The sequence below is a fragment of the Tinamus guttatus genome, unplaced genomic scaffold (genome assembly GCF_059628265.1).
Source record: "Tinamus guttatus ecotype Peru unplaced genomic scaffold, ASM5962826v1 Tinamus_guttatus_pri_ptg000052l, whole genome shotgun sequence".
NCBI lineage: Eukaryota > Metazoa > Chordata > Aves > Tinamiformes > Tinamidae > Tinamus > Tinamus guttatus.
The window spans coordinates 4,456,617-4,483,516 of NW_028288586.1; the positions used below are offsets into that span (position 1 = coordinate 4,456,617).

The 26,900-nt window shown below is 34.8% G+C and overlaps 1 protein-coding gene across 5 annotated transcripts in view; it reads left to right on the forward strand.

The window, feature by feature from the left end:
* Positions 1 to 26,900, forward strand: part of LCORL (ligand dependent nuclear receptor corepressor like) — a 67,393-nt gene that overhangs the window by 18,061 nt on the left and 22,432 nt on the right. For all 5 annotated transcript variants that reach the window (XM_088539968.1, XM_088539966.1, XM_088539964.1 and 2 more), the window contains exons 2-5: positions 6,904 to 6,969; positions 13,913 to 13,992; positions 14,250 to 14,379; positions 21,549 to 21,803. In XM_088539968.1, coding sequence (XP_088396094.1) covers positions 6,904 to 6,969; positions 13,913 to 13,992; positions 14,250 to 14,379; positions 21,549 to 21,803 — 531 coding nt within the window. The remainder of the gene's footprint in view (positions 1 to 6,903; positions 6,970 to 13,912; positions 13,993 to 14,249; positions 14,380 to 21,548; positions 21,804 to 26,900) is intronic.

Consider the following 26,900-nt stretch of genomic DNA (forward strand, 5'->3'; position numbering starts at 1 on the left):
TGGTTTAGAATATTGAACAAATCTTGAATAACTTGCATCATCAAGGAAGATCTATATCTAGTGCTGGGTTTTAAAGTTTTTTTTTTTCTAAAGTTGGGGGAGCAATGATATGTGTGTGTGTTTTTTTTTTTTTTTTTAACTCCAATTAAGTTGTTTAGCTTAAAAAAAAAAAAAAAAAAAAAAAAAAAAACCCTGTATATGGAAAGCAATTATAATTCAAATGTTTCATGGTATAGTAAGCCACAAAGTAGAGGGAGATGGAAGTTCTTATTAATTTTTAGACATCAGCAAGTTATGAGGATAACAACACTGACATTATTCAGTGGGCTAACAGATCTGTCTTAAGGAGCCCCAAGATCTTTTTTGTGCGTGCCTCAAGAGGCTGCAGTCTTTTAATATAGTCTTGTTTTAATGTAGTAAATAAAAATACTCATGCCTGAATCCACCAGTGTATAGCAGCATTATAGTGGAAGGGGAAAACTAGCATTTGATTGGCAAGTTCCTGCTACGATCCTAGTTTTGCAACATGTAGCACACACGTGATCTCTTCTAATGGGAACCTTTCACCATCAAGATGAAAAATATGAATTGAAATAGCAGTGTTATTAATATGTGTATCTTCTGATTGAATTTTCTGTGTCTACATAGATGAAACTTATCTACCATTTCTGTTGTGCATCCTTGGAGATGAATAAAACATGGTCTGTGACCTGGATAAATATCAAACCAAAAAGTGAACTTTTTATTAAATATTTTGATTGAAAACATTTTTATCAGGATTTTTTAAATCTTGTTAAAGTGTAAGAAGCTGCAGCAGACTATGGCAAGTATGAATGAAGGCTTTTCCTCCTTAGCTTATTGGGATCTGATTTGTACTAACCAAAGTTGGAATGTAGGTTTTCCTTTGGTGGTATTTCTGCTTTTCTCTGTGGCCACAGTGTGGTAGGTGGTTTCATAGACTTCAAATTCCTCTTTCAAGTTTGCTCTTCAAATCATGTTTCAAGTGACTGTAGACAAGTACTTCAATGTATGCCTGTATCAATTGTAACTATTATTGTTTACCTGATCTCGTGAGGCTCCTCTTTGAAATTATTTAGTATTATGATATTCTGGCACAGAGTAAAAGAGCCAAGAAATAGGCATGCATTTTTATGGATTTTTGCCTCCTTTTTGTTGTTTGTTTGTTTTCCAACAAAATAGGATTAAATTTTGCTAAAGTACTTCATATTCTTAAACTCTAGCTAAAGCACTGCAATTGCATTACTTTTGAAACAAACATGAAAAAAGACTTGCAAAGGACCGAGTGGAGGGTGGATAGAAATATATCTGCTTTTATTAAATGGACATTTACTTGGGAAAAAATGATATAAACATATGAATTAATATGGTCATAAACAATGCTAGATGAATCTAAAAACTAATTGGATCAAGAAGGTCTGCATTGAGCATTTTAGTTTTAACAGCACACATACTACTGTCTTCTTTCCAAGCATAGTAATCACTTCAGCGATTTTTCTTATCTGCCAACTGATCCATTTGAAAGCAATACACAGATGTCAGCTTCCGTTTTAATATGTGACACTTGTTCTTTTTGGTTGTAACATGTGATCTGAATTGTTTGAGGAAATTTGTTGAAAACATGTACAGTCTCAGTTGTGATCACCAGCACAGTAAGAAGAGGAAAGGAAGAGAATGCAGTTTGACATGAAATTGATTTGGGTTTAACCAAGAAGTTAAAGTAACTCTATTTTCTCCCTGAAATACCATCATGGAAATTCAACTTGTAGAAAAACAGTCACTAATGCACAGCTGAACTTTTACACTTCTTATGTCTGACCTTAATTTGTATTGTAAAATTGTTTAATTACAATGTTTCAAAGTTAACCTAGATCAATCGTATTAAAAATATTAAGCCTACAGGTGTGTGATTATTTCTCTCTAGACTTGGCACAAAGTAGTTTTTGGATAGAGAAAAAAAATCTACAGGTGGATAACTTGCTGTGGGACAAGTAGAGCTCGGCTATCTACTAGCCTCTGGATTAAACAGGAGGAGTGGCCTTCACAGTAATAGCTACACTGTGTAAAGAACAGGTGAAAGATGGTTGCAACTCGGTCATGGGGGAGAGTCTCTGTGTTCCTTGAATAGCTCAGGATAACATGCACCACCTGGCAAACTTGCACAAATGCATCAGTTCAAGCATAGTTCTGTTTGTTATTACAAAGGATTTTACCACCCTTCATATTTCTTATACACTCCTTATTAAGGGTAGAATTTTTAAGATGTGGCAAAGCACTAGGTAGTTGACATTAAGAGCTGTTCTGGAAAGCTGAAATAGATTGTATAGCTCTGAGCACTTGGAAGCTAGTTTCTCATTAAGATCTTAAATAAAAACATAGTCTAATGACTAGATTAAGTAACATGTTGGAACTAATTCAGAGAATGATCACTGCTGAATTCTTCAGTAAAGAGCTAGTACTGTAGTGACTGAAAACAAACCTTGTCATAGACCCTGTCCCAATTTAAGACTTCTGATTTAGGCAAGATAGTAAAACTGTCCTCCTCCTAGTTTTATTATACTTTGTCTTTCTATCCTGTGTGGGGATTAGAAGTAATCAAAATAAAGGAGGGAGCCAAAATCAGCACCTGCTAATCTGGGTCAGTAGCAACTGTGAGGACAGTTGGTCAAACATAACTGCTGACTAATAGATGTACTAGCAGCCTGGAGCATATTCCACACAGATCATAATAGTGTTTTTTCTGGCAGTAGTAGTAATAGTAGAATTTTACTCCAAGATGCTATTTCTCCTTTGCTCTTTTTTATAAGGCTATGTGAACAGTGGGTTTTGCAGCTGGCTCTGTGCTCAGGGGTAAGCTTAGATTAGTTATTAGTTCAGGGATAAGATGGGGTGCTGTGTTTTGTGTGACACAGGACTATCTACTTTTAATACCGCTGCTCCTGCTGCCCCCCGCCCCGGCCTTTTAGTCTTTCTGAACTTGTTAGACAGAAGAGTGCACTGATCAATGCCCACAGAAGCAGCACAAGAGATTTTTGAGTTTAAGCTGGGAGGGAGGGGGGAGGAGTTTCTCCCTGTTCTGACAGCTATTTAAAGATGGTATATTAATAGCTCTACAGTGACATTAGCTGATGCCATCCTATCTTGTTCCATGGATTTCTACATAGAATTTGCTTAAGTGGTCCATACCTTGACTTCTAGCATGGGTAGTGCTTCATGTCCCCTAGTATGCCACTATTTACAGGGCCATGGGAGGCCTGAGCGGACCTTTGCCAATATAAATCATTAGAAAAGAAAGCACAAAGTACTTCAACCTTTGTTATGTCCTTTTTCACATGTTTTTACTGTATTCAACAGTGGGACACTGCTTAGTTGTCTTTTTGCTTCTGCCCTACCTCCAGAATTCTGTCTCTTTACCCTCTGTGTCCTTTATCAGTTTCAATTCCAGATGATCCTCAAGTTTCCTAGTTTCATTCCTGGGTGTCCAGGTGATGTTTCTGTTCCTGCTTCTGTACAGCAACTTATTGAGTCAGTTGACTATTCAGGCAGACTGACTTGCTGCTTATTGCATGTACACCACAGCGTACTTTTTTCCTCAGAGGAGGCTGTTTCTGGTGACGAATCAGCTCTTCTCAGCCCCAGAATTACTTACTTTCTCTGCTGCTCCCTTGCTGACCTACTAATTTCCTGAACAACTGAAGTCTGCTCTGCTGAAGCACAAGTGCTTACTTTCCTTCCTCGCTTTTTGCAGTCTTACACTCTACTGCCTGTCATTTTGCAAGCGATGCTGCTCTCAGCTCCCATGTTCCTGATCAGTTCTTCCTTCATGCTCTTTGCCGTTTTTACTCCCACACCGATCCTGACCAATAAATTCTCTACTGTTTCACTGCCTAGTACGTAGAAAAACTCCATTCCATAGTTCAAGTCCATTGTGTAAATTGTACGTGCCCCCTTGCATTCCTCTTTTTTCTTTTCTTTTTTTTCTCTAAAGAACCTGTATCCATTCATCCATCCATTGCCATATTCCAGTTGTGCCAACTATCTCACGGCACCTTGTAATTTCCATGAGGTCAGTTATGGACATTGACACATTCCTTGTGAAGAGAGCTGCAAGGTGTGAAATAATAGATAACTTGGATCAAAGCGGTGTCAGGAAAGTGTCAGAGCTGATAAAGTTTACAAAGATACAAGAAGTAAAACAAGTAAGAGAAGAATATTAGTAGAGGCCAAAGGGATTAAGTTGACATGCAAAATAATAGAGCAATCTCTTTCTTGTTGAGTTTGCAGCCACATTATCCCTGGCTGGAGAGGGAACAAATCCTAATGTTAGTTTAGCCAGCTGGGAATCGAACAGGTGATCCGCAACTGGAAGTCTGATGTGAAAAGTTTTGTTAAGTGGACTCAGCATATTTTTTTGTTTGCTTGGTGAATTATAGAGGAGTAAGCAAAGAACCTCTGTATTCTGATTGTGTTTGGGAGCTTGTCAGATTCTGAAGAGTTCCAAAACCTTCTACTATTTTCTTAGATGTACTATCCCATGATTTTTTTTTTTAATTCCTCTATTCAGGTGATTACACTTTATGAATTAAAGCCAATATTCATCTGTAGCTCTATTAGAAGCTAAAATGTGTTCTTCTTGTTTAGACTGAACTAAAAATGTAATGAGTTCCACCGAAAAGGAACAGAAGAACTTAGATCTTGTAGAAAAGTGTACAAAGTGGAAAAAGTATACACTTCTGCTGGGAAGGCTTTAGAGTAAGCACTGGGGAAAAATGGCTTTGTGTTGTAAAATTGTATGAGCAAATTTTTGAAATAAAGGATCTAGGATTCTATTCAAGGACAAAAAAACATCTTGAACAAGTCTAAATAATTTCTGGGAGGATTTGTAAGAGATTTTTAATGTTGGATGGGACAAAAGTAAATTTGGTGAATTAGTAGTGAATGAGTTGGTGAATCTTTGGTCAAGGGGAAGGGGATGCTAATCACCATCCTAAATACCTGCTGCCTGGAGATCCATAAATTACAGTTGTGTCAAGGAAGAGTTCACAGAGCTGGGGTTTGTGCACCGATGTTTGCAAAGGCAGAAAGAGGAGGTATATGTGGAGGAGACCCCTTTGTCCAGGGAGGAAGGAAAAAAGCTGTCAGTTTTGTAGGGTGCTGATAGGAATTTTAAACAAATTCTCTGTTTGTTTTGAAAAGTGTAGAATAGTGAGAGTTGTTATATATGTTCTTTTGGAATAAACTGTCTCCAAGAGATGCTTCAAACCAATGGGGTTTTTACCTAGTGATAATAACTTGCAAGCACCTATCTATTGGATAGCTGTTCACTATTATTAATTACACTTATCGCTAATATGCGAACATGTATTACTGTTAATGTAGCATTAGTAGTTAATGCTTTAAGATAACTTTTAGTGTGTGCTTGGGTCTTGGATTTTTGCTTTCTAGTTTTTGTAAGTTGTTTTTCTTTTAAAAAGAAAAAGCTGCGAGAGAATGGTAGTTCTGTCTATTAATGCGTTCCTATTCTTGCATTTAATACAAAGAAAAAGAGAAAATTTAGTAGTAGTGTGTATATTTATAGTACAAATCATAAATTTATGGTAATTACAATTATAAATTGAATATGATTATCTAAATATCAAATTAATATATACAAATTGCTAATTACATGTATGCAAAATTGAAAGGCAAATTTTTAAGGCAGTGTGATTAATCAAGCTAAACAGTTCTTCTGTCTTAAAGTAACTTGTCTTATCTGCTTTAGGATTCTAATGTTATTTAAGATGCTAATTAGGGTGTGGTCGGTATTTATTCCTCCTCATGCCAGTATATAATCAAAATCAAAAACAATAAATTAAATATTATTTTGTGATTCAATGGCAATATATTTTGTTGTTAGAGTGCATTGCAGTTATGAACAAATTTATAATTCCAAGGGTTTTCTACTGAGGGTAAATGTTTCCTGAAAATATCTGTCTATTTTAAATAGTAGAATGATAAAGTAGTCTCACAAAGTACTGTAAACTAGGTACATCTTTAATATCTTGAGTATAAAGAATGAGAACATCCAAATGCTGCTTTGAATTATCCTCTTAGTTGAAAATAGGCTTATTATTTGGAAGTCTGTAGGAGAGAAGAAAGGACAGTTGGAAAATGTTTCTTTACTGAACTAAGCTTCATTTTTATTATATTGAGGAGATTATAAATTCTCACTACATTTCATCAAATATCCTGGATCTCTGCTTCTACTTTATTTTCCTGTTGTTCTGCTTTGTCTTCTGTCCGACGGCATTGATTTTCCCAAGCATCTAACACAGACTAGCTGGTAAATCTGGAAAATAATTGGATTTATCTAATCCTCAATTTTGAAACGTTTTTTGTTTCAGGGCTCGAAAGAAAACTGTTATGACCAAAAAAAAAAAAAAAAAAAGCTTTCTTTTTTATGTTTATAGAACTATTAGAGTACTCGGATTATGCTGGTGATCCAAAATTTGGTGTTTCTGATTTTGAAGTTTGGTTTGCTTTGTTTTTTATTTTGTCATGTATAGTTTTTCTTCTCAATGTAGGAAAGGCTACTTCACTTGAGTAAAGCTATGAGGTTAATCCTCCCACCTTTAAGATTCTGTGGCAGTTATTTTAAGTCTAATGAGGTTGTTGGGGCATGGCTTAATAGGCTGATTCTGTGCAGATGGTAATTGCCTTGTCTTATGTTTATCTTCTGATTCCGTTGAATGGTACTTTAGAATAAGGAATAAATATTTGTGTGATAAATGCAACAGTTTCCTAAGTTGCTGCAGAATTTCAAAATGTTTGGTGACAGTGTTCTCTAATTTGCTTCCTTTTAAGAAACTTTTGGTTTACTATTTTAAATGTTTCTTTTGTTTTCAGGTTTTGAAAGTATTTTAGAAGGGCTTTATGGACCAAGGCTACGAAGAGACCTCAGCTTATTTGAAGGTAAATGAGCCAGCTTTTAGTGCTGTGAACTTCTTTAAGTTAAAGGTTGTTTAAAGTATATACTGAATTCTGAAAAGGAAATTTTCTATTGTTTTCTTTCTTAGCTGTTTTTCATATATGACTAAATATTGTTCTTGTCTGTACTATGCATATGCAAAACAAGATGAAATCATAACTAGGTCTTATTCTTGTGCAAGGAAATTTTGAATTAACTAAGCCTGCCTGAGTAGCTGCATGAGAAAGATTTACTTTTCGACAGTGTTACATCCCCTACTAACAGTTTTTCCTGGACAACTCTGAGAAAGGAAGGACAAGAAATTCAGTTTCTTATCAATATTAATTGGAAAAAGGAAAATTATGAATGATAGCTTATTTTTGTAGTTGCCTAGAGAAAATAGAGTTTCTTGTTGCATTTTCTGCCACCCATGTACATCTATCTTTATCCCATATGTTGTAGGTTATGCTGAAATAACTGTTAGTAGCACCTGAGCTTTTAGTTAATTAAATTAAATATGAAATGACTAACAAGTCATTAAAAAAGAAAAAAACAGCTTTGAAGTGTTAAAAGGAAGCGTACTGTCAAGTTCCTTTTCTTGGTTACAAAATTAATTTTTCTGCTAGCAGTGCGTTGCTTTGCCTACCTTTTCATTTCTTCATGGTTTATTTTTTGGATCATATAGTTTATAGAGCTTTTTTAACTTGTTTGCTGTCAGTACGTGAACAATAGCATACACAGTATATGTTTACTTGGAATAACTTTGGAGTCGTTTCTTCAACTTGATTATAGTTTTGTCCTCTTCAGATTACGCAAGTTTCTTGGCCTCTATTGTACGCTTAACACAATGTTTTCAAGGGAAAGGGGAATTTTGAAATGCTATTTTACTGGTATTTTAAGAAGCTATTTCTGCCAGGTATAAAGCTAAGCATGCCAATAGAAACTTTTAAAGCAGCAGAGATGTGTGTAAAATTGGGTTGAAGTTTATTTTCATGAATCACGCTCCCATCTGCTGTGATTGAAACAAGCATCGTTTTGCTTTGGAAAGAGAATGGAGCATTCTTAATCTTGCAGTAGTGTACACTATCTTTTTTCTTCCACTTAGTAAGTCCAGTGGGTTGCAAAGTGTTAGGCTTTAAATCAATTACTGATTACAAGGTGGGGTGTGTGTGTATGTGTGTTTGTTTTTGTTTTATAGGAAAAGGTTTGAAAGAAAATTAAGGGCATTTTCTGTCTTTGGCAGTTATGCATACTATTCAACTACTGACCAAAAAAACAAATGTTACAGTTAAAGCCTCATAGTCCACAATACTGTGTTATATTGCTTCTTTGTAGTTGTTGCATGTATATATTTGAGCTGTCTTCTGGGAAAACCTTAGTTTATTTACCAGCATGTGGTGTTGAAGAATTTTTGTGTCCTTCTGTTTGAGATTCATCATCTCCATTTTCTGGTATTTGCTGTCCAAGTGACTTTGGACTGCCGTATTGACTTTTTATCCTGCAAGTAAAAATTTTTGTTAATCTAAAATGTAAAGTGTTAAAACTATTTTTTTTTCTCTTGTTTGCAAGAATGCCAGTAATGTGCCTGCATTTCTGAACAGCTGAAGCCTATGCCCATATGTTTGACACATCTGTTGCATTCATTTTGCTTCTGGAAGGACTTGAGAAAAGAGGAAGGAAGAGCGTTAGGTTGGGATGCCCTCCTTACCTTACTGCTTTTGATTCATGTTTGTAAATAGAGTATTCAGAAAAACAATTTGAAAGAGATTGATAGAGATAGTACTTGTAGTATAAGGCTATTTCTAGATAGGTTCTGAAGTGTGTTATAAAGGCTTGTGCAAAACTGTGAGGTAAAATTGGTAATGAATCTTCCCAGTGTAATTTAACTGCCATCTTTCAGTTTTACAGATGGTCAAACTAAGAGACAAAACAAATGATGTGCCTCAGTTAACAAAATACACGGTTGGTAGAATCCAAACTAGAACTATAGACTCTTAGCATCATGCCCCATACTGATGTACAGCTGGTAAGGTCTCAGTTTTGCTTATCATAACCACTGAACCAGTATTGTCAATATGCAATGTTATGCCTCTTAAGCAAAAATATCTGTTTCATTAAATAAACCTATGGCAAATTGTATATTTTTATTATGCATCGCTTGCAAGAATGGGAAATTGACTGAAATACTCACCGCTCAGTTACACTAGCATTTCTCCTATTATATTTCTGATCTTATTTGGTGTTCATAACATAGCCAGAAGAAGAAGAAGAAAAAAAAAAAGGGAAATTTAACATGTCTGAGTATTGGTTGCTGTTTCCTCTTTAGTTCTGGCCTGAAATATTTTGATCTATAAATGAAAATATTGTACTTAATGATGTTTGAGAGAAAATAAAGTAGAATGACAAATCCAAATGATGAAAGGTATGCTTCAGTTTTACTAGGTTGGGTTTTGTTGTTTGTTTTCCTTTTGAATAAAAAAAAAAATGTGAAGCCTATTTTACTGAGAAGGCAAACGAATTTCATCAGGGACTCAGCCAGCTATGACAGTTACTAGTTACCTAAAGACAGCACCATTTTTTTCATTCTTGCCATCTGCATTATTCAGTATTGGTTTCTTCCTGACTGTTTTGTCTGTGTAGCTTCTGGTTGCAACGGTGTCAAATTCTATATCCTGGCATGATCCTTGGTCATGCTCTGAACCGGCTCGAGGCATCTTATTCTTTGTTTATATCCATTTTCAGCTAAGCAGATACACTTGTAAATTGTTACTATTTACATTCTACTTCTGGACAATTAGCTAAATTGTCAGGAAGATTTTTCTCTAGTCATCTGGCATGGTTTTCTTTTGAACTTGTGTACTGACATTTTGCGTGAGGTTTGCTGAGGGGAGATACTCTGGACTCTCTTACAGAGAGAAGGAAAAAAACAGTGTGAAGAAATTCAGAGCTCTTTTACCGTATTCCCTCTGCCAGGAAAAAAAAAAAAATCTTTAGATAGGATAAAAGGCTTATTTTGTTTTGGGGCGGGCTGGTTTTTGTTATTATTAGTAATATATAAGGTAATGGGGTGAAAATTTGTATTAGGAGCATGTCTTTGATATTATTCAAGTTTTTATGAAACTAAAAAGATGAAGGAAAGTAATAAGCACCTCAGGAATTTTAATGTGCTTATTAGGAATCAATAGTGCCATATAAAAAGAAGGGAATACTTTGTTTGGAATTTTGTCAGGTAGATGGGAAATTGAGGAGCTTATTTTGTAATAATGTAGGAAGTATTGGAAAGTGAGGGTAGGATTTTTTAGATTTTTAGATTTATAAGACAACCATTTCACATTTTAAAAGGTAAACGTGGAAGCTCTTCAGTCCTATAGCTGTCTCTATTAATTTGTGCAGTTTGACATGACTGCTTGGGGAAAAAAATGGGCTGCGGAAACAAAAGATTGAAGGGCTTAAGAAATGACCACAGAATAGCAATCTTGTCAAACTTTCTTTCAATTTTTAAAAACAAGTGGTTTTAACAGCTTTATATTAAAATAAGTTGGTTTCAAGTAATTCAAACTATGCTTAATATTAAGTGCTCATTGTACAGTCTAACTTCTTCTCATGGACCGAATATTCTTTGAGGATTTTAGTAAAAACTTTTATCAACTACCTCCAATGCAAGGTAAAAAGGCAGGGGGAGGGGAATCGCTGTGCTCCTAAATTGAATGCAGCCAACAGAAAGAATGTTCTTAAGAAGCCATCTCTGCTCCCGGGTTCTTTGAGGGGATGTTTGTCAGTCGGCAGTAGGGCTGATATGCTGGCCTCTGCCATGTGTTTCCTGTGATGCTGACTCGAGACTGTTGGGTGCTAGTAGTTTGATATATCTGATATATCAAGTAATAATCCTGGCAGCTCTCTTATAAGATTTTGCTTTCCTCCTTGGATGAGCACTGGTTATGAAGCGAGGGAGAAGGTTTTCTGAGGGTACTCTTTCAAAAAGGGATTTATTGCCCCTAAAATCCTTTGGAGTGAATCTAGGTCTAAAGCTGATGTAAAGCTAGCTCAGTAGTGCATATAGAGGCTAACGCGGGTAGTTTGTTCTTTCTTTGTTGTGTCAACGAGCCAGAAGAAACAACACTAGTGCACACAGGCTTATTTGACTTCCCTGCGCTGCTGTGGAAGCTCTGCAGATGTGAAGGAAGATGTGTGCTATGTTTGAGAGGGAAAATTGAAATAATCTTGTTAGGGCAAACAGATAAGCCTTTCTTTCCTTTTTGTTTTAAGTGTAACTCTTTCTCTGTAGAATCTTGGCTGCTAGAGGAGAGGCTCTGACAGTATTTAGGCTTTCTCTTTTAATCAAAGTATTAAAACAACAACTGGAGGAGTGATATACCTGTTCTTTTTACAGGTTACAGCAATTATTCTTTCTCTCTCTTTCCCCCTCTTCTAAATATTCTTTGGATATGATCCATAACCTTTATATTTTGCATTTTTATTCTGTCAATCTTGCCTAAACCCCTGGAATTCTTAATATATGTTGTATGTTATTTCTTTGAATAAATTTATTTCCACACAGAATTGACATATCTCAAGTGTTGCTTGTATGGTGACACAGAAGGATTGCTCTTCATTAGATTCTTAATAATAGAAATGAGTGTGCTTCAGAATTTGAAGGCAAAAGAATTTCTCACAAAGCCTAAAACCTATCTTGGAGTTAGGCTCAGAATCCCAACATTCGTAAATGGATTTATGTTATGGTTGCAAAGAAAATCATGAAAACATGAACTGCTTGTGAAAGAGTGTGATATGAGGTTTTTTGCAGACATCCTGAAACAATAGCTCTGACAGTCAGGGACAGTTAGATTAATTCAACAAAAAATAATTCATTGTTGTTCTTATTGTACAGTCAAGAAAACCTAGTGTCTGTTTTTCTTGATCATCAACTGTCCAACCTGTCAAAACCTTCAGTTTTTTCTCTGGGATTGTTAATAAAGAATTCTGTTGTAAATTAATATTTTTAGAGCTGAGTAAGCTAGAATGGGGTTAGGTTCATATTTGACTTAGAAACTTTTTTCATTTTATTTAATGTGGAATGTGAAGTTAGATGAAGTTTTGCTTTGTCTTGATTCTCCTTGTCAATGTGCCTGTTTGGGCACTCGTAACTTCATTTGTGTTATGGTAGATTTTTGTCTTTATACTTTGCATATGGAAATCTGTGACCTTATTAATGTGCTGCTGGCTGATATGGATGCTGATATGACTAAACAACATTCCCTTAAATGCTACCTCTTTTGAAATTGCAGAAGATATTTTTGTGTAATTACTTCACTCATATGGGAGGGAATTCATCTTTCATAAAAGATTTACAACATGCATATTCTTCCCTTAGGAAGTTTAGTTTGGAAGGCATCGTAATGATATAATATGTCACACACATTTTACTGCACCTAAACAAGATGGACAACTTAACTAGCATCTGTTCAAAGCAGAGGTATACATAAAAACTAATTGAATGCCATGTATGAATATCTAGGGTAATGTGAATTTGGAAAAAAACACATATCAGAAGATTTGGATTATTCAGAGGTTGGTGAGTTACCCCACCTCCATGTGCTGTGTGGCCAGTTTTAGGTTAAAAACATATTACTGTTAATGTGGCAGAACTCATTCTGTCAGGAAATGACCTCATAACTTTACTTGCACTTGAAATAAAGCATGCTGTAGTTATCTGGGGCTATTAAATTCATTTGGTCATTAGTTTCACGCTGAGAATAAGTATAACCTTATGAAATAGAAATGACTGGGATGGAGTTAAGCCTTGATGTTTTAGTTAATCAGGTTCATATTCACTTCATATATTGCAGTCATGCACAGATAGATACTGTAGGAAAGGTATTGCCTAAGGTTAAGGAAAGAATTTACGTCACTGTAAAAGTAAAAGCTGTGAATATATAAGACATAATCTTGAGACCTGGCTGGTTGTGTTGACGAAAAAGGAATTCAAATGGGAAGAACACAGAGAAGATGAAGACAGGGAGGTTTGAATCTCAAAGGAGAAAACCATGCCAACTAGACTGGCCTAACAAAATGAAGGTTAAAGGAGGGATAATAGTATTCTCTTTAAATACCTCAAGGTGCTAAATACTTATGAATGATAGCTCTTTAGGTGTAAGAACAATTTTGTCACAAGAACAACCTGGAATAATTTGTCTTGAGTAAGTTTTACACAAGAAATCAGAAGATGAATTTTAACAATTAGCACAGTTAGTTTAGGAACAGATTTACAGTGATTGTTGGTTTGGGGAAGACTGGCTTACATGGTAGAAACCACTTTTGTTTTTTAGGAAACTTGATAACTTTAATAAAATATATCACATGGCTCCTTTCAATAGGAGGAGACTGCACTTGACTTGGGCACTGTCTTTTAAGTCCTGTGTTCTGCCATTTGATGCAGCGTATAATGTAATTTAAAGTTACCTGAATTAATTGAGTGTTACACGTAAATAAAAGTGATTTACTTATTTATAGTGATGGTACAAAATAAATGAAAGCGGCATAAATAAAACACAGCACATAAGAATAAGCTAAAATGGACTGTATACTAATTCTAAGATTGCAAACCTATTGCTTGTTAGAAGCAGTAATGACTGGATTCAGAGATACATATACATATATATATATATATAAAAAAACTGCAGATAAAGAAACTTCATCCAGTCTGATTCTGATCAGTCAAAAAGCATGTGTCTACTTTCATTCCAAGACAGATGTCTTCTGCTGTTTGAAAGAAGGACCATATGAAACAAAATAAAAGTTGGAAATACCTGAAGAATTTTGTGGTTTATCAGTCATGCATGTCAGATTACATTTTAATTTAGTTGAGAATTATGGGATGTATATTTTGTTCTCAAAATCTATTTTTGCTTTTTAAAAACATTTAGTTTTTTTGTTCTTTTTTTTTTTAAGACTGTGAGCCAGAAGAGCTAACTGACTGGTCTATGGATGAGAAATGTTCCTTTTGTAATTTACACAAAGAAACAGTCAGTGTAAGTATGAACATGATATCAAGCATGACTCAAACATCACTTAGTTTTTGTTATGAAAGTAAGAATTAGAGAACTACGTTTTGCAAATAGGTTGATTTTGAATTTTGACTCGAGATAGTTTGATTATGAGAGAAGTGGTTTGGTTTTATAGTAAAACCTTTTTAGGGGGGTCTTTTTTACTCAATATCTCAGTAATTGTATATTTTACTATCATTACAATAACTTCTGAAATAGATTATAATCTTCATGTCTTCTAGGATCGTGCATCAGTTATCGGTTCTTCACAGTCAACACCTACGGAGGAACTGTCATCTCAGGGCCAGTCCAACACTGATAAGATTGAATGCCAAGCAGAAAATTATCTAAATGCACTCTTTCGAAAGAAAGGTAATAAATCATGTCTTTTACGTTGTTACCTAACACAGATGTAGAAGAATTCAGTTCTTTAGGGCTGATTTTCATTTTGAACTAGTTCTTCCTAATCTGCTGAATGTGGTTTCTTTCTTAACCTCAGCAAATGAAGTATTATTCACTTCTTCCTTCTTGTAATTCCTGTTAGTTCTCTTAGTGCTATTTATATTTCTCTTGACTTGCTATTTGGTTATTTTTCCCATGAGCTACTCTTTTCTCTTCTTGTCAGCTTCAGGTGCCTTTCTCTGCAATTCTTAAGCATGTAAATATTTTCTGTTTCAAAACTGCTTTCACAGAATCATAGAATTGTTAAGGTTGGAAGGGACCTCTGCAGATGATCTAGTCCAACTCTCCTGCTCAAGCAGGAACACCTAGAGCACATGGCACAGAGTGGCATCCAGGTTTCGCATCTAGATTAAAAAAAAAAATAGATGAAACATCTTGCAGATCTTAAAAAGGAATTTTGGATCCTTTCACATCCAAGTTCCTATTTCGTATGCATGCAAGTCAGTGACTGCAACGTCTTTCCAAAACAGTCGAGGAAAATGTAGAGTTATGAAATGCTATGCTCCTTCTTGATGCTCTGTAAAGTTATTGCAGTACATGAGAGTGGCTGACAAGTCTGCATGGTTCATTTAGGTCACTTGGCAATAAAATAGTCACTGTCAACAGAGGGTAAAATATCTACCATAAATTTCCATGTCAGGAATGTGAATGTGGCTCTGCTCAGTAAATTCAATTTTCACAAGTGTTTTTGGATCTAGTAAGTGTACTTGCATGTCAGAATAGATGAGAAGGACTAAGCGTGACAATTCTCCCTCACTCTAACTTCAAGTAGAGAGAATCAATTATAGTCTCTTTCTCCTCATAAGTGGGAGAAATGATATTTTTTTCCCTTTGCCTAGCTGTAGTATGAAGTGTACTCTTTCTTGAAGACAGAGAAGGTGGATTTTTTTTTTCTTCTGTGTAGGACATGATACCCTTGAGCCTAGAATTTGTTCAGGACTGAAAAAATCTTTGAATTGGGGCATTTTGAGTTTATCTTCTTTCCTTGTTTTTTCTTTCTTTTTTTTTTTTTTTTTTCCAAGCCCAGTTAGTGCTCATTTGAAATACTATGTTCAGTTAACTTGCTACCTCAGTAGTACTTGAGCTGTTATTAATCAAAGATCCTGTGGTATGGCATGTCCCTAGGGAGGTATTTTAATAGTTCAATTTTCTACTTTCTCAACTTTTTTTTTTTTTTTTTAATGTAGGAGTTTTTCTCGATTGGCCTGATTCATGTTTCAAATGAAGATTCTGTTAAAATGTATAAAAACATTTACTCTTTTTTGATTCTTCTTAAGAAGAGCTTTTATTATGGGAGAAGTGAAAGTTGTTATAACCTCACCCGTTGAGTTATTTATGTGAAATTTTTCAGGAAAGAAAACATTTTTTACTTAATGTTTGTGTGTTTGGTCAGAAAAGTTTTGTCTATTTAAAAAACAGGGAAAGTCTTTTCAGATTGTTGTTGTTTTCTGAAGAACTTGTGAATTCTTGGGTAGCTGATGTTTTTCTGAAGAGTTTTCTAGGGTTATTGCTCCAGGTTAGGTTCTGGCAAAGTCTTGTAAGTTGTTCAAATATTGGAAGGTGAAGAGGAGAAAATTGTTGTATCAGCAAAGGGCATGTAAAGCCAATTTATGAGGTATTAAGTAATTGTCTTGGCTTTGCAGGAGGAAACTGAAGAGCTTCATTAGTTAGAGAGGGTCAACTCTCTATGTTCTTTGTGCTTTCTGAATTTTATTAAGACTTTAGAGATGAGATCCTTAGGACAAAAAAAATCAAAATCAAAACAAAAACTGCAATAATTGTTTAGCTAAGGAACTATTATTGTACTCAGCTTTGTAATAGAGACCATTTAAAAACTTAAAAAAAAAAAAAAAAAAGTGTGTGAGTTCTTGCTTTGTCATCTTTAAAATTGAAGTAAAGTCACTTATTTTGACTATAAATTCTTCAGGATCCTACAATTTCCTGCTGTGATAACCAGCACAGTTTCTTTCAGGGTCTCTAAAAACAGCTTCTAACATTATGAGCAAATTTGTGAGTTGCATTTATTGGTCTCATTTTAATTATCCTTTTATTTTGAGAACAAGTTAGTATATTGATGGATTTTTTTTGTTGTTTTGTTTTGTTGTTGTTCTTTTTTTTATTATTATTATTTTTATTTGCAGATGGATTTTTCTGGCATCATAAAATTAGTGCAGATGATTTCCAGACATGCAGCAGCATTGTAAATAGTTGTCTACTGAATGCAATCTTCAGGCCTTTGTAAATGAGGATTGTCTGTAGAATCCCAGACAGAAATAATTGCTCTTTCCTTTGGAGGGCGTGATAAAATTATTGCTAAGACAGGCGATACTCTTGACAGGCAAGGGTAACAAACTCTGAAGAGACATCATTGGATCTGAATGCATCCAATGTGTGCAAGCTATCTTATGACTATGAAAGACTAGTCATGATGATCCTTACATATCAGAGCTATAGTTGTTTTAAGAGCTTTATCAGATATTTTGGCAATTGAATTTTAATTTTCTGGGTTTCCAATGATGTATAGTGTGTATTCTTGGAAATTGTTTTTCCATGCATCGTTAATGTGATCTCTTGAACCTAAAAAAATCATTTCACATTTGCTAATCAGTTTACATCTTCAGGACATGCTCAATCAAGAAAATATTTCTAAAAAAAGCTTTTCCTGTTTTAAGGAGCTGAGTTGCAGAAAGCGAGGGAGATTGAGGTGGTTTTGCTTCCTGGGCTGTATATCCAGTTTGGCAAGACTGTGAATATCTAGTCTGGCAAACAAGACTGAAGTGTAATGATCGCATACATTGTTCATGTACAGTAAACAAGCATTTGATTAGTTATATTGTAGTATGTAGACTGAGGAAGACTTGGTCTTAAACATGAATCCTGAAACTTAATCATTACTATTAATCATAATAATTGCAGAGCAACTTTATTATCATCTTGTGTTCTGACTGGAATCTTCACAAAATTCCAAGCAGAGCTATCAGGTCATAGCATGCAAATGCTTCATTTAGCCTTTTCTGATTCTAACAGAAACAGGAGTTCTACATTATTCTGAGAGGATGTAGAGGAGAGTGGAGCTATCTTTACTCCAATGCCTTAAAGACTATTCTAGACAGAATGTAATAGTATAAATTTATATACATGATCGCAGGACTAAATTTAGCTGTCTTGTGGTGTCAATTCACTATGTGAAAAATAGAAGTTCAAACAGATATAGGGATATAGATTTCAAAGATTGTAACAGCTCTACTCATGACCCCTGACATCTTAGAATCAAAACTTCTAGTTCATACAAAGTGTAACTGGTGCCATCTACTGATAATAAAGAAATATTTGCTAGTGATACTGATTTGCAAACTCAGAGACCTAATAGTTTTCTTCCCCTTATGTACATTAAATTGCATTTACAAATTTTGTACTACTTATTTAATATTTGCTCTGTGCAATGAAAGACTGCCACAGTAAACTTTAAATTACTGTTCTCTGTGTTTTGATCTCATAATTATATAATAATATGTACTTAAAAGCCATATAGCACAACAAAGTGTGTATATCCTATTCTGACTCCCCAGAAATCTTCTATTGAAATGATATGATATTATATAAAAGTTCTACTACCTCTAAAAAGACTATTTCTTTTTCTTTTCAAAAATTGAGGATGTGTTTCCTAAACTATCACCTTTTCTTCTTTCCATTCACTGTATAGCATCTCTCACATTTCTGTCCTTTACCATTTGGAGATATGTGGGAAATTGATCCCAATTTCAAAATACTCAAAATCATTTTTTCTTGCTCATAATATAAGATATGTATCTACAGCTTTGTCTGGTTAGGAAATAATGCAGAACGCATAAGAGTGGATTAGTAGCATCCTTCCAGTACCATTGAGGAAGTTCTCTTGAGGTCTGGGTCAAGCTCTTTACAATGGTGGAAAATGGGAGACAAGATAAAAATGGAAACACAAGATGTTCTGACTGGATAGAAGGGAAAACTTGAATCACGAGGAGAGTCAAGCAGTGGAATTGGCTGCCCCGAGAGGCTCTGCAGTCTATCTCTGTGGAAGTTTTCAAGATCCAACTGAATAAAGCAACCTGGTCTGATCCCGTAGTTGGCACTATGAGCAGGAGGACTAGAGACCTCCTGCAGTCCCTTACAAAATGAGTGATGACTGAATGACTTAGAAAAAGAAACAGTTGGAGCTGGAGATGGGATAGCCCTGCTATTTGCATTTTTGGCAGATGAATTAGACCACAGTCTAAGTTTTGTGGATTGATATTCATTAGAGGATAAAATTTTAGCAGATGTATTTGTCCCCATGGCTTTCAGATTATGTAGTCTGAAATGAATATGTTTGTTGTACTCAAATACACATTTCTCATAAAATTGTCTTCTGTAGTAAATTAACTAAATCCATAAATGAACAATAATTGCAGCAATTGAAAATGTAAGAAATGTTATTGTATTTATTTTTCTATGGGAAAGTATTTGAAAATGATTAAGTTAAAGTACTTAGTTCTAAAAAATATATTAAAAGACAAAAGAAATATTTGTTATTTCAACTAGGTCAAATGTTTTTTGTTTTGCTTTTTCTGAGAATGTCTAAAGTAAGTCATGCTTAGATATTACCAATCTGAGGAATCTGCAACAGCAAGGGAATAGAAAGGATTTTTTTCTTGCAATGTTATAATAATTGATGTTGGTTATTAATGATGAGCAGTAATTTATTCCTGACTTTTGTGTTTTCTGCCTAATGACAGACACACCTCATGTTCTGTGATCCTTTCCTTTTTTAAAGGCACAGACCATACCAGGATGTGAAATAACCGTGTTTCTCACCTGCACTGATGGTTACCTGTTGTCCTGAACTCTTCTAACATATATATATGCGTATATATATATGTATATATGTATATGTATGTTCTTTTTTTTTTTTTTTTTTTTTTTATCCCTTGGCTGCATGCAAAAAGATAACTTCTCGTATAAGTAGGGTCATTCCAAACCAGATATCCAGTAGACTGTACAATGTTAAGAATATTTTATACATGTTTTGAGTTCCTTGATTACATGTAGTCAGTTGTTTTTGTTTGTTTGCTTCTAAAATAAGATCAGTCATTTCTTTACTTGCTATGGAAATCCCAGGATTTCTTCCTCCATTAGCAGCTCTTGTTTCTGTTGTGTTTTTTTTTCCCCTCTCTCGATAACTTGTGTTTTTTTTTAACCTCTTAATTTTTCTTCTCCTTTTGTCATTTGTGTATGTTATGTTATCATTTTGAGCCCTTAGTTGCCTTACTCCTCTAAAGTCTTTTTTCTTTTGACGTTTCTCTCTCTTTTTTTTTTTTTTTTTTTTTTTTTTTTTTAAGAAGCTAAAGATGATCAAGTGCCTGTTGAGCGTTTATTGGATTCATGATTTAGAAGAATTGGGAAATATTAATAAACAAAGAAGAGTATCTATGGCTGGATGTTATCTAACGAGGGTGTTTTTCTTTTTTTTTCTGCATATATCCTCCAGCATTCATAATTTCACCTTGAAGCCTTTTTCCAGAACCTCTTACAAGTATTAGAAACTGAGGTGGAGATCTGGTTGAAAGAGTTTCAGAGGATAGACTTTCAAACATGAGCCCTCTTATTCTGTGGTGTCGTACAAATGTCTCTTGAAGTGAGAATATGTAGCCTGAACTCTTTGAAAATGCTGGTGCTTCAGCTTCTCTGATAAAGTCTTACTAAAAAGCCAAACAAAAGCATTGACAAGAAATGTCTAGTCAGCTGCCCTTCGTCATACTCTTAGCAAGACGTTCTGTTCGTACTGCGTAACTATATTTGCAGTTCCTTGCGGTAACTTCCTGGCGAAAATGAGTTCTCCAAATGGAATATGTTTTGAATAAGCCTCAAAAAAGCCAACTCATCTTGAGCAGCATTTCTTGGTCTCTTTTAGCTGTTACTTTCTTGCTGATAGATTCATAAAGCTTTATTGCCATAAAGTGTTTCAACAAATATGCTATATGATCTTAACATACTCTAAACTATTTTAAATTTGCGATTATTCATGCAAATGTCTGGCTGATATAAATATTGCCAAGATCCAGGTCTTTTGGTTTCTCTGTCTCCAAGAAAACAAAACTCAATTGATTGCATCTTCTGTTTCAGACTGAGTTAAGCAACCTAGTAGCTGTTATCATGTCCCTTGGCATTTCTTTCAGGCAATCAAGACACAGCTAAAAGTTGACTCTTCTGCATCACTTTTTTTTTTAAGCTTTCGTTTCCTTTTATACTTATACCTTTTTGTTGAAATGTGTTTTCAGCTGCTCATCACATATGGACTTAAGAAGTAGCAGGTGTTAAATAAAGTGTTGGAAAGGAGGTTAATGTTCTGTGAGGGCACAGAGTTGAAGAAAAGGATAAGATAGCATGGATGGGATAGTGAAATACTACTACATATCTTTGAGTATAGGGAAATTTTGCCTGCCTTGAGAAATAACATATTACAGTTTTCTGATTGCATTGATAAATGAGTTTAAGTAGGTTGCTTAATTGTCATTGCTAAGCTACATACTGGTTTTTGTTTTGATATTTGGGAATTTCTACTTAGAGTAATTTTACTTCAGTGATTCTTAAATGAAGTTTTAGTTAGGCTTCCAGTGAGGTTTCCCTTTCCCTTTTTAGGAGCTTTCAATTTATTTGTGTTATAATTTTCATCAAAAACAACTTTATTAACTGTTAACTTTATTTAGCTTGCATTATTTTTATTCTTTTTTGTCGTGCAAACTAAAAATGAGTCTTCAAGTGAAAATTCAACTTATTTGGATTCTGGCAGACTTACTTATTATTTATTCCCTCCCACATAGTTTAATTTACTTACCTTATTCCACAGTCATAACATGCAAAAGCTACTGAGATGTATGAAGTGTGCTCTTCCAAGTGCTCTCTACTTAGAAATACTCATAGGCAAAAACATTAATGGCACCTAAATTAATGTGTTTGATTCATTGTACTTACCAAAAAAAATGCTTAAAGAAAAGCAATTACATATTGTTTTCTTAACACATCTGTTGCCTCTGTTTGTTGTTTGTTTTTTTTATTCCTAGATCTTCCTCAGAACTGTGATCCTAACATTCCCCTAGTTGCTCAGGAATTAATGAAAAAGATGATCCGTCAGTTTGCGATTGAGTACATTTCAAAAAGTAGCAAAATCCAAGAGAATAGAAATGGTTCATCATTTGAACCAAGTCTGATATGTAAAAGTATCCAAATGAACCAAACGGAAAACTCCCTTCAGGAAGAACAGGATAGTCCTCTAGACCTCACTGTGAATCGAACTCAAGAACAGAATACTCAGCAAGGTAAATTTCTATATCTACTCATTCAATGCAAAATGATACTGTTGCTATTTATTACCTTATCCCTTATTATCATATTTTGTTTTTAATTATCTTAAAATAATCTGTATCTCTATATTACCAAATATCTGTAAATTCTTTCTGCTCAAAATAATGATTAGTACATAGAAGGAAAAGTATTATCCTATGTGATTATAATGAAGGTTGAGGGGGAAATTGTTATTGAGTCAGCTTAACACTGTAAAAAATTAATACATTTTCCTTTAAGCACTAATAAAAATAAAAAAAAAAGTTAAATGAGAACTGTGAAAACATTCTTTCTGACCCAAAAAAAGTGTGTTTTAAAAGATAAACTCATTTCTGAATGCACGGCTTCAATTTTTGGCATGAAAATTTTTCAACTTTAGAATACTGAATCTAAATCAGCTCAGCTGTGGCTGACAAAGGCCTGCTATAGTGTCTCTTAATTCATTCGATTTTTGTACCATGGGTAAAAGAGGCGTTTCCCTCCTGATGAATACCAGTATTCTAATTAGAGGAAAAAATGTTGCCAGCAGGGACAGAGGAAAAGGCTGGCTGAAGATTTTGTTGAAGATACAGCTTTTAAGAAGCCTTGTGGGATAGAAGATGCTGAATGTTTCAAGATTAAAGTTCATTTGGGCTGTGTCATACCTCAGGCCCTTCATGATTCTTTAAATCTAGACTGTTCAGAGTTTTAGAAAGAGAAAATAAAACTTTCTTACTTGGTGCCTTCAGTGCCTTAATGATTATAGATTGATCAAACAAGGAAACAACCATTGTCATTTAGGGAAATAAAAAAAGGAAATATATTTCCTTGCCTTCATGAACATGACTATCTAAAACTGGTAACAGTATAATCACAAGAATGATTTGGACTTGGAGTTTAATTTGGATAAGCAGGAGTTTTGAGGAAGGATAATGGCTGTTGTGTGCGACCTAGAGCACTCACAAAAGCAGCTTCTGTCTTTGATATATGCAAGGTTTCATGTCAATCCAGAATGAAATGTTAAATAAGTTATATATTTGTCAATTAAAATGTCTTTCACGTGTGTGTTCATAATGATGCCGTCTGTAATTAGACGACACATATTTTAAAAAACATTTTTGATGTGGATGTACCTTGCTTAAAATGGTTATTGTAAATGAAGCTTAAATCCTCTTTCTTTTTGACAGCAGAAGTGCTAAGAAAGTGTGAAATTCCTACTTCTATTTTGTGTGATCAGTGGAGACATGTCTTGGTTTAGGGACTACCTTGTGCAATTCAAATCAGAGAGAATTTATCCACTGTGCTTTGATATGTCCCAGCTATGCACAAATTACAGATTTTAGAGATGTACAATTGGCCAGCTGAACACAGAGTTTTTAATCTGTGTGCTGTTTTTGGTGTGATGATTCATGAAAAGTAGTTCTAAGTATCTACTATAAGAGCCCGTGCATTGCTCTAGCAACAACAATTCAATTGTGGTATTTTTGGGGGTTGCTCAAATCTTACAGGCGTTTATTTTATAGTGTCAGAACAACTGTTAAATGGTACACTAGAATGAGTTAGTCTTTAGAATTAACTTAAACCTAACTTTTAGGCAAAGCGTTATGATATTTCTTAATGTTTTCAATCTTACATTGAAATATAAAAAGATGCTGTTCTTTTTCTAAAGTACTTTTTTCTTCTTTGTATGCAGACTTTCAAAAACTAGGGAATTGTTTCCTTCCTAGCAAAAACTTTTAACTTTCTGACAATTTTTTGATCTATTATTTTTATCTGTAATTGTTGTTCTAACTATTTCCAAATGAAATGGCAAAAGCACAGTAGGAAGCTCAGGATTTGCTCTGTCGATAAATCATCAGTGTTCAAATCTCTTGAACTCAAATTTTGCCCCTCCTGTAAAACAGGTAAGAGACTCAATATAGATGATTTAGGTTCCTTTTTTTTTTTAACTAGACAGGTCCTTTAAATGGCTTATCTAAATAATAACTACTGTTAATCTTGTATCTTTACTCTGCTACTCCTGGATGTCTTTTAAGAAGACAGGAAGAAATAAGCTTTATTTTCCAGATCAATAGAAGCATTTTCTTCAATAAGTTGTAGGCTAAATGGTAGCACAAGATACAGATTCTGCCTCTGGAGATGACTAGATGATCTCATCTTCACTTCAAGAAGTTTCTTACTTTCCTCTGGTGTTTGTGGGCCATCCCTGACTCAGTCGCTTGCTGAATATTGAGGTGCTGCTCTCAAAACCTCCTGGTACCCAAATCATTCACTCCTGAACACCTAGGCACTGTCATCCAGGTACCCCTTACTGGCACCTGATGTTACCAGTGGAGTTACAGAATTATACTCTGCTTTTTCACATGCAGAAGTGCGGTAGTTCAACATACTTAATTCCAGTGCAGCTTGCTGGTGTTTGGTCAGAGTTATGTTACTTACAACTTTCAGTTACAGATGTTTCTGGAGACACATATTTCTATCTTGCTCCTCATTCCTAATCCATGTCCAAGATTCAAAATAATAATCTTCATGGCAAGGTTAGAATTTTATTTTTCTTGCAGTGCCTTTGAAGAGAGAAGAAAAAAAAAAGGGGGGGGGGAATTGTTGCTTATTTTTGGAATATTCTTTGTCCTCCAAACTAAGTCAATGAAAGAGCAATTGAAACATCCTTACAAAATAAAGCACTAAAACACATGGGAGGAAAAGTCTTAGAATATCCTGGAGCAAGTGGGAGTTTCATTTTGCAGCCTTGGCACTGAGCTCTTTGGAGAGTGTATCCCAGCAGTAGCAACTTGGATGCAGGAGATTCTTTTCTCTGATAGATATGGAAGAGCTGCCAAGCAAAGTAACTAAGAGGCACAGCTATATGCTATACAATGCATAATTTTCATCTAAGACTGCTTCCTTAGCTATACAAATGTATTCTGGTTGCCATGTCTTCTAGGAACAGTGCTCATCTGTTAGCAGCAAAGAGAACGCAAGAGAATTTAGAGAGATTTCTTGGTATCTCATTGATCCATCATAAATTGGAACAATTAGTAAATGGAAGATTGCTGAAAGAAGCCAGGAGCTTATGGTATTTTGCTGCAATAATTTTAGTTTTATCTTGCTGTAATTTTATCTTGTTCTATCCAGTAGATGTATCATTGCTACTGGCTTTTCTTGAATCAATAGAAGAAATAAGGATAGCCTCAGTCAAAATTCTATTTAAAAGATTTAAAATATCTTTGACTCCTTTGAATAAAATAACTTTTTTTTTCTCATACAGTTTACCACACATATGAAATACATATATGAAATCACCAAAACTACCAAGAAAATAAAGATTTCAGTGTAACAACCCAGATTTTAGAAACCTAAGCCCTTAACAGCCAGAGAATAAATGGTTTCATACCTCCTTAAAAATCACCTTCCATTCAGCATAACAAGTGGGATCACAGTGTATATGAGTTTTTGATTGCTACATTCAACCATACCAAAGATTTCCAAATACTTATTAAAAACAATAACCTTTTGATTATTTTTCCTTTTTTATTAAATATACTTAGCATCCAATATGCATGTTCTGTGTTCCCATGGATATATTTACTGCATATACAACTTGTCCGAGAAACTGATTTTCTTTAATAGTTCAGCATGAAAAGGTGATCCTAGCCTTTGACAAAAAAAGAAAAAAGGTCCATTTCTAAGAGGAGTAGATGTTTTCCTCCCTTTCCTGTGGTATACTTGATCTGGCAGTCTTGCTTTTGATGAAATGCCATCCCAGATCAGCAGAAAAGGGCAAATCAAAATGATATTGGAGAGCTTGTAGTAGATTTTGGAGTTGTTACCTTGACAGTTCCTTGAAATCATTATTTTTATTTTTATGTGCTACAGCCCAGAAAAAGCCAACAAAATATGAGACATCTCCAGGAAAGATTTGGGAATAAGACCAAGAGAGCATCATTTTGTTACTTCCTGAATCTCATTGAGGCTTATGGGCCCACAGTGAGACGTTGTTATGTACGTGAATGGAGAATCATTCATTTTTACCTTATCTCCGACACTAGAATGAGGTTGTGCTCATTGAAACTAGTATGAGATTAAAAACAAATAAGTGGCTTTCTTTATACAGCAGGTAACTGTTGTCCTAGGACATTATGGAAGTAGTGTCAGTGGATTCAAAAAGAGCCTGGACAACTTTCCACGAGCAGGACCCCGGCTGATAGTGAGGACAAAGCGGGCAGGAGTGTCCCTTGTCACATCCTTGACCCAATGATAGTAGTTACTGGGAGAGTGAAAGAGCACTGAGCTTCAGGTTATGGCTGGGCTGATGTGCACCCTCCCACTCTAGGAGTAGAGTCTGCTGCAGCTGGAGACAGAGAGTTGTCCAAGATGGTCTCACCCAAAAGGGTAGTTCATGACAACAAGCGTGGTTTACTTCAAAAATAGGGTAGTCAGAGGGATCTGTTTGCCAGAACTAACCCAGAAATGTCAAGGATATCCAGTACTGCCTGTGTTGTTTGTTCTACTTTTTGCCCCTACATGTCCCAGGCAATGTTGCAGATGACTTTTGGTCAATCTTATTTGTACTTTAGTATTGTTGCTGCTAATGTTGTCATGCTGGAAGCCAAGATCAGAGGTAGATCCATTTCTTTGAAGTTCAAAGTAATCTGATTTGCTGAAGAACTTCATTAGATCATCTTTAGATAAAGCATTGCTGTTAGAAAATCAAATATATCTAATGAATGCATATGCAGTATTGGAGGAATCAACTATCCTTGGCCTTGTATGTGTGTTTTTTTTTTTTTTTTAGTTCTGACCCTTTAGAGGCCCAAAATATGTCTTCTTTTTTTGTCTTGGGAGCTTGTATTTTCAGTACTGTTCTCTTTTTAGGATTTTTTAAGCTTGCTGGTGGTCTTCTATTTTCAAAGCCAATTGTGAAATACTGAAAATGGAAAAGTTCTTTTTCACTTTGGTTGATCTCTGTTTTTTAGATTTTATTATAGAACTTTGAGAACTTTTTGTTGTTGTTGTTATATATCATGGCGCCTGTGAGCATCAACTAAAGATGGAGAAACTGTTGTGAAAGGCACAAAAAGGGGGACTTACTC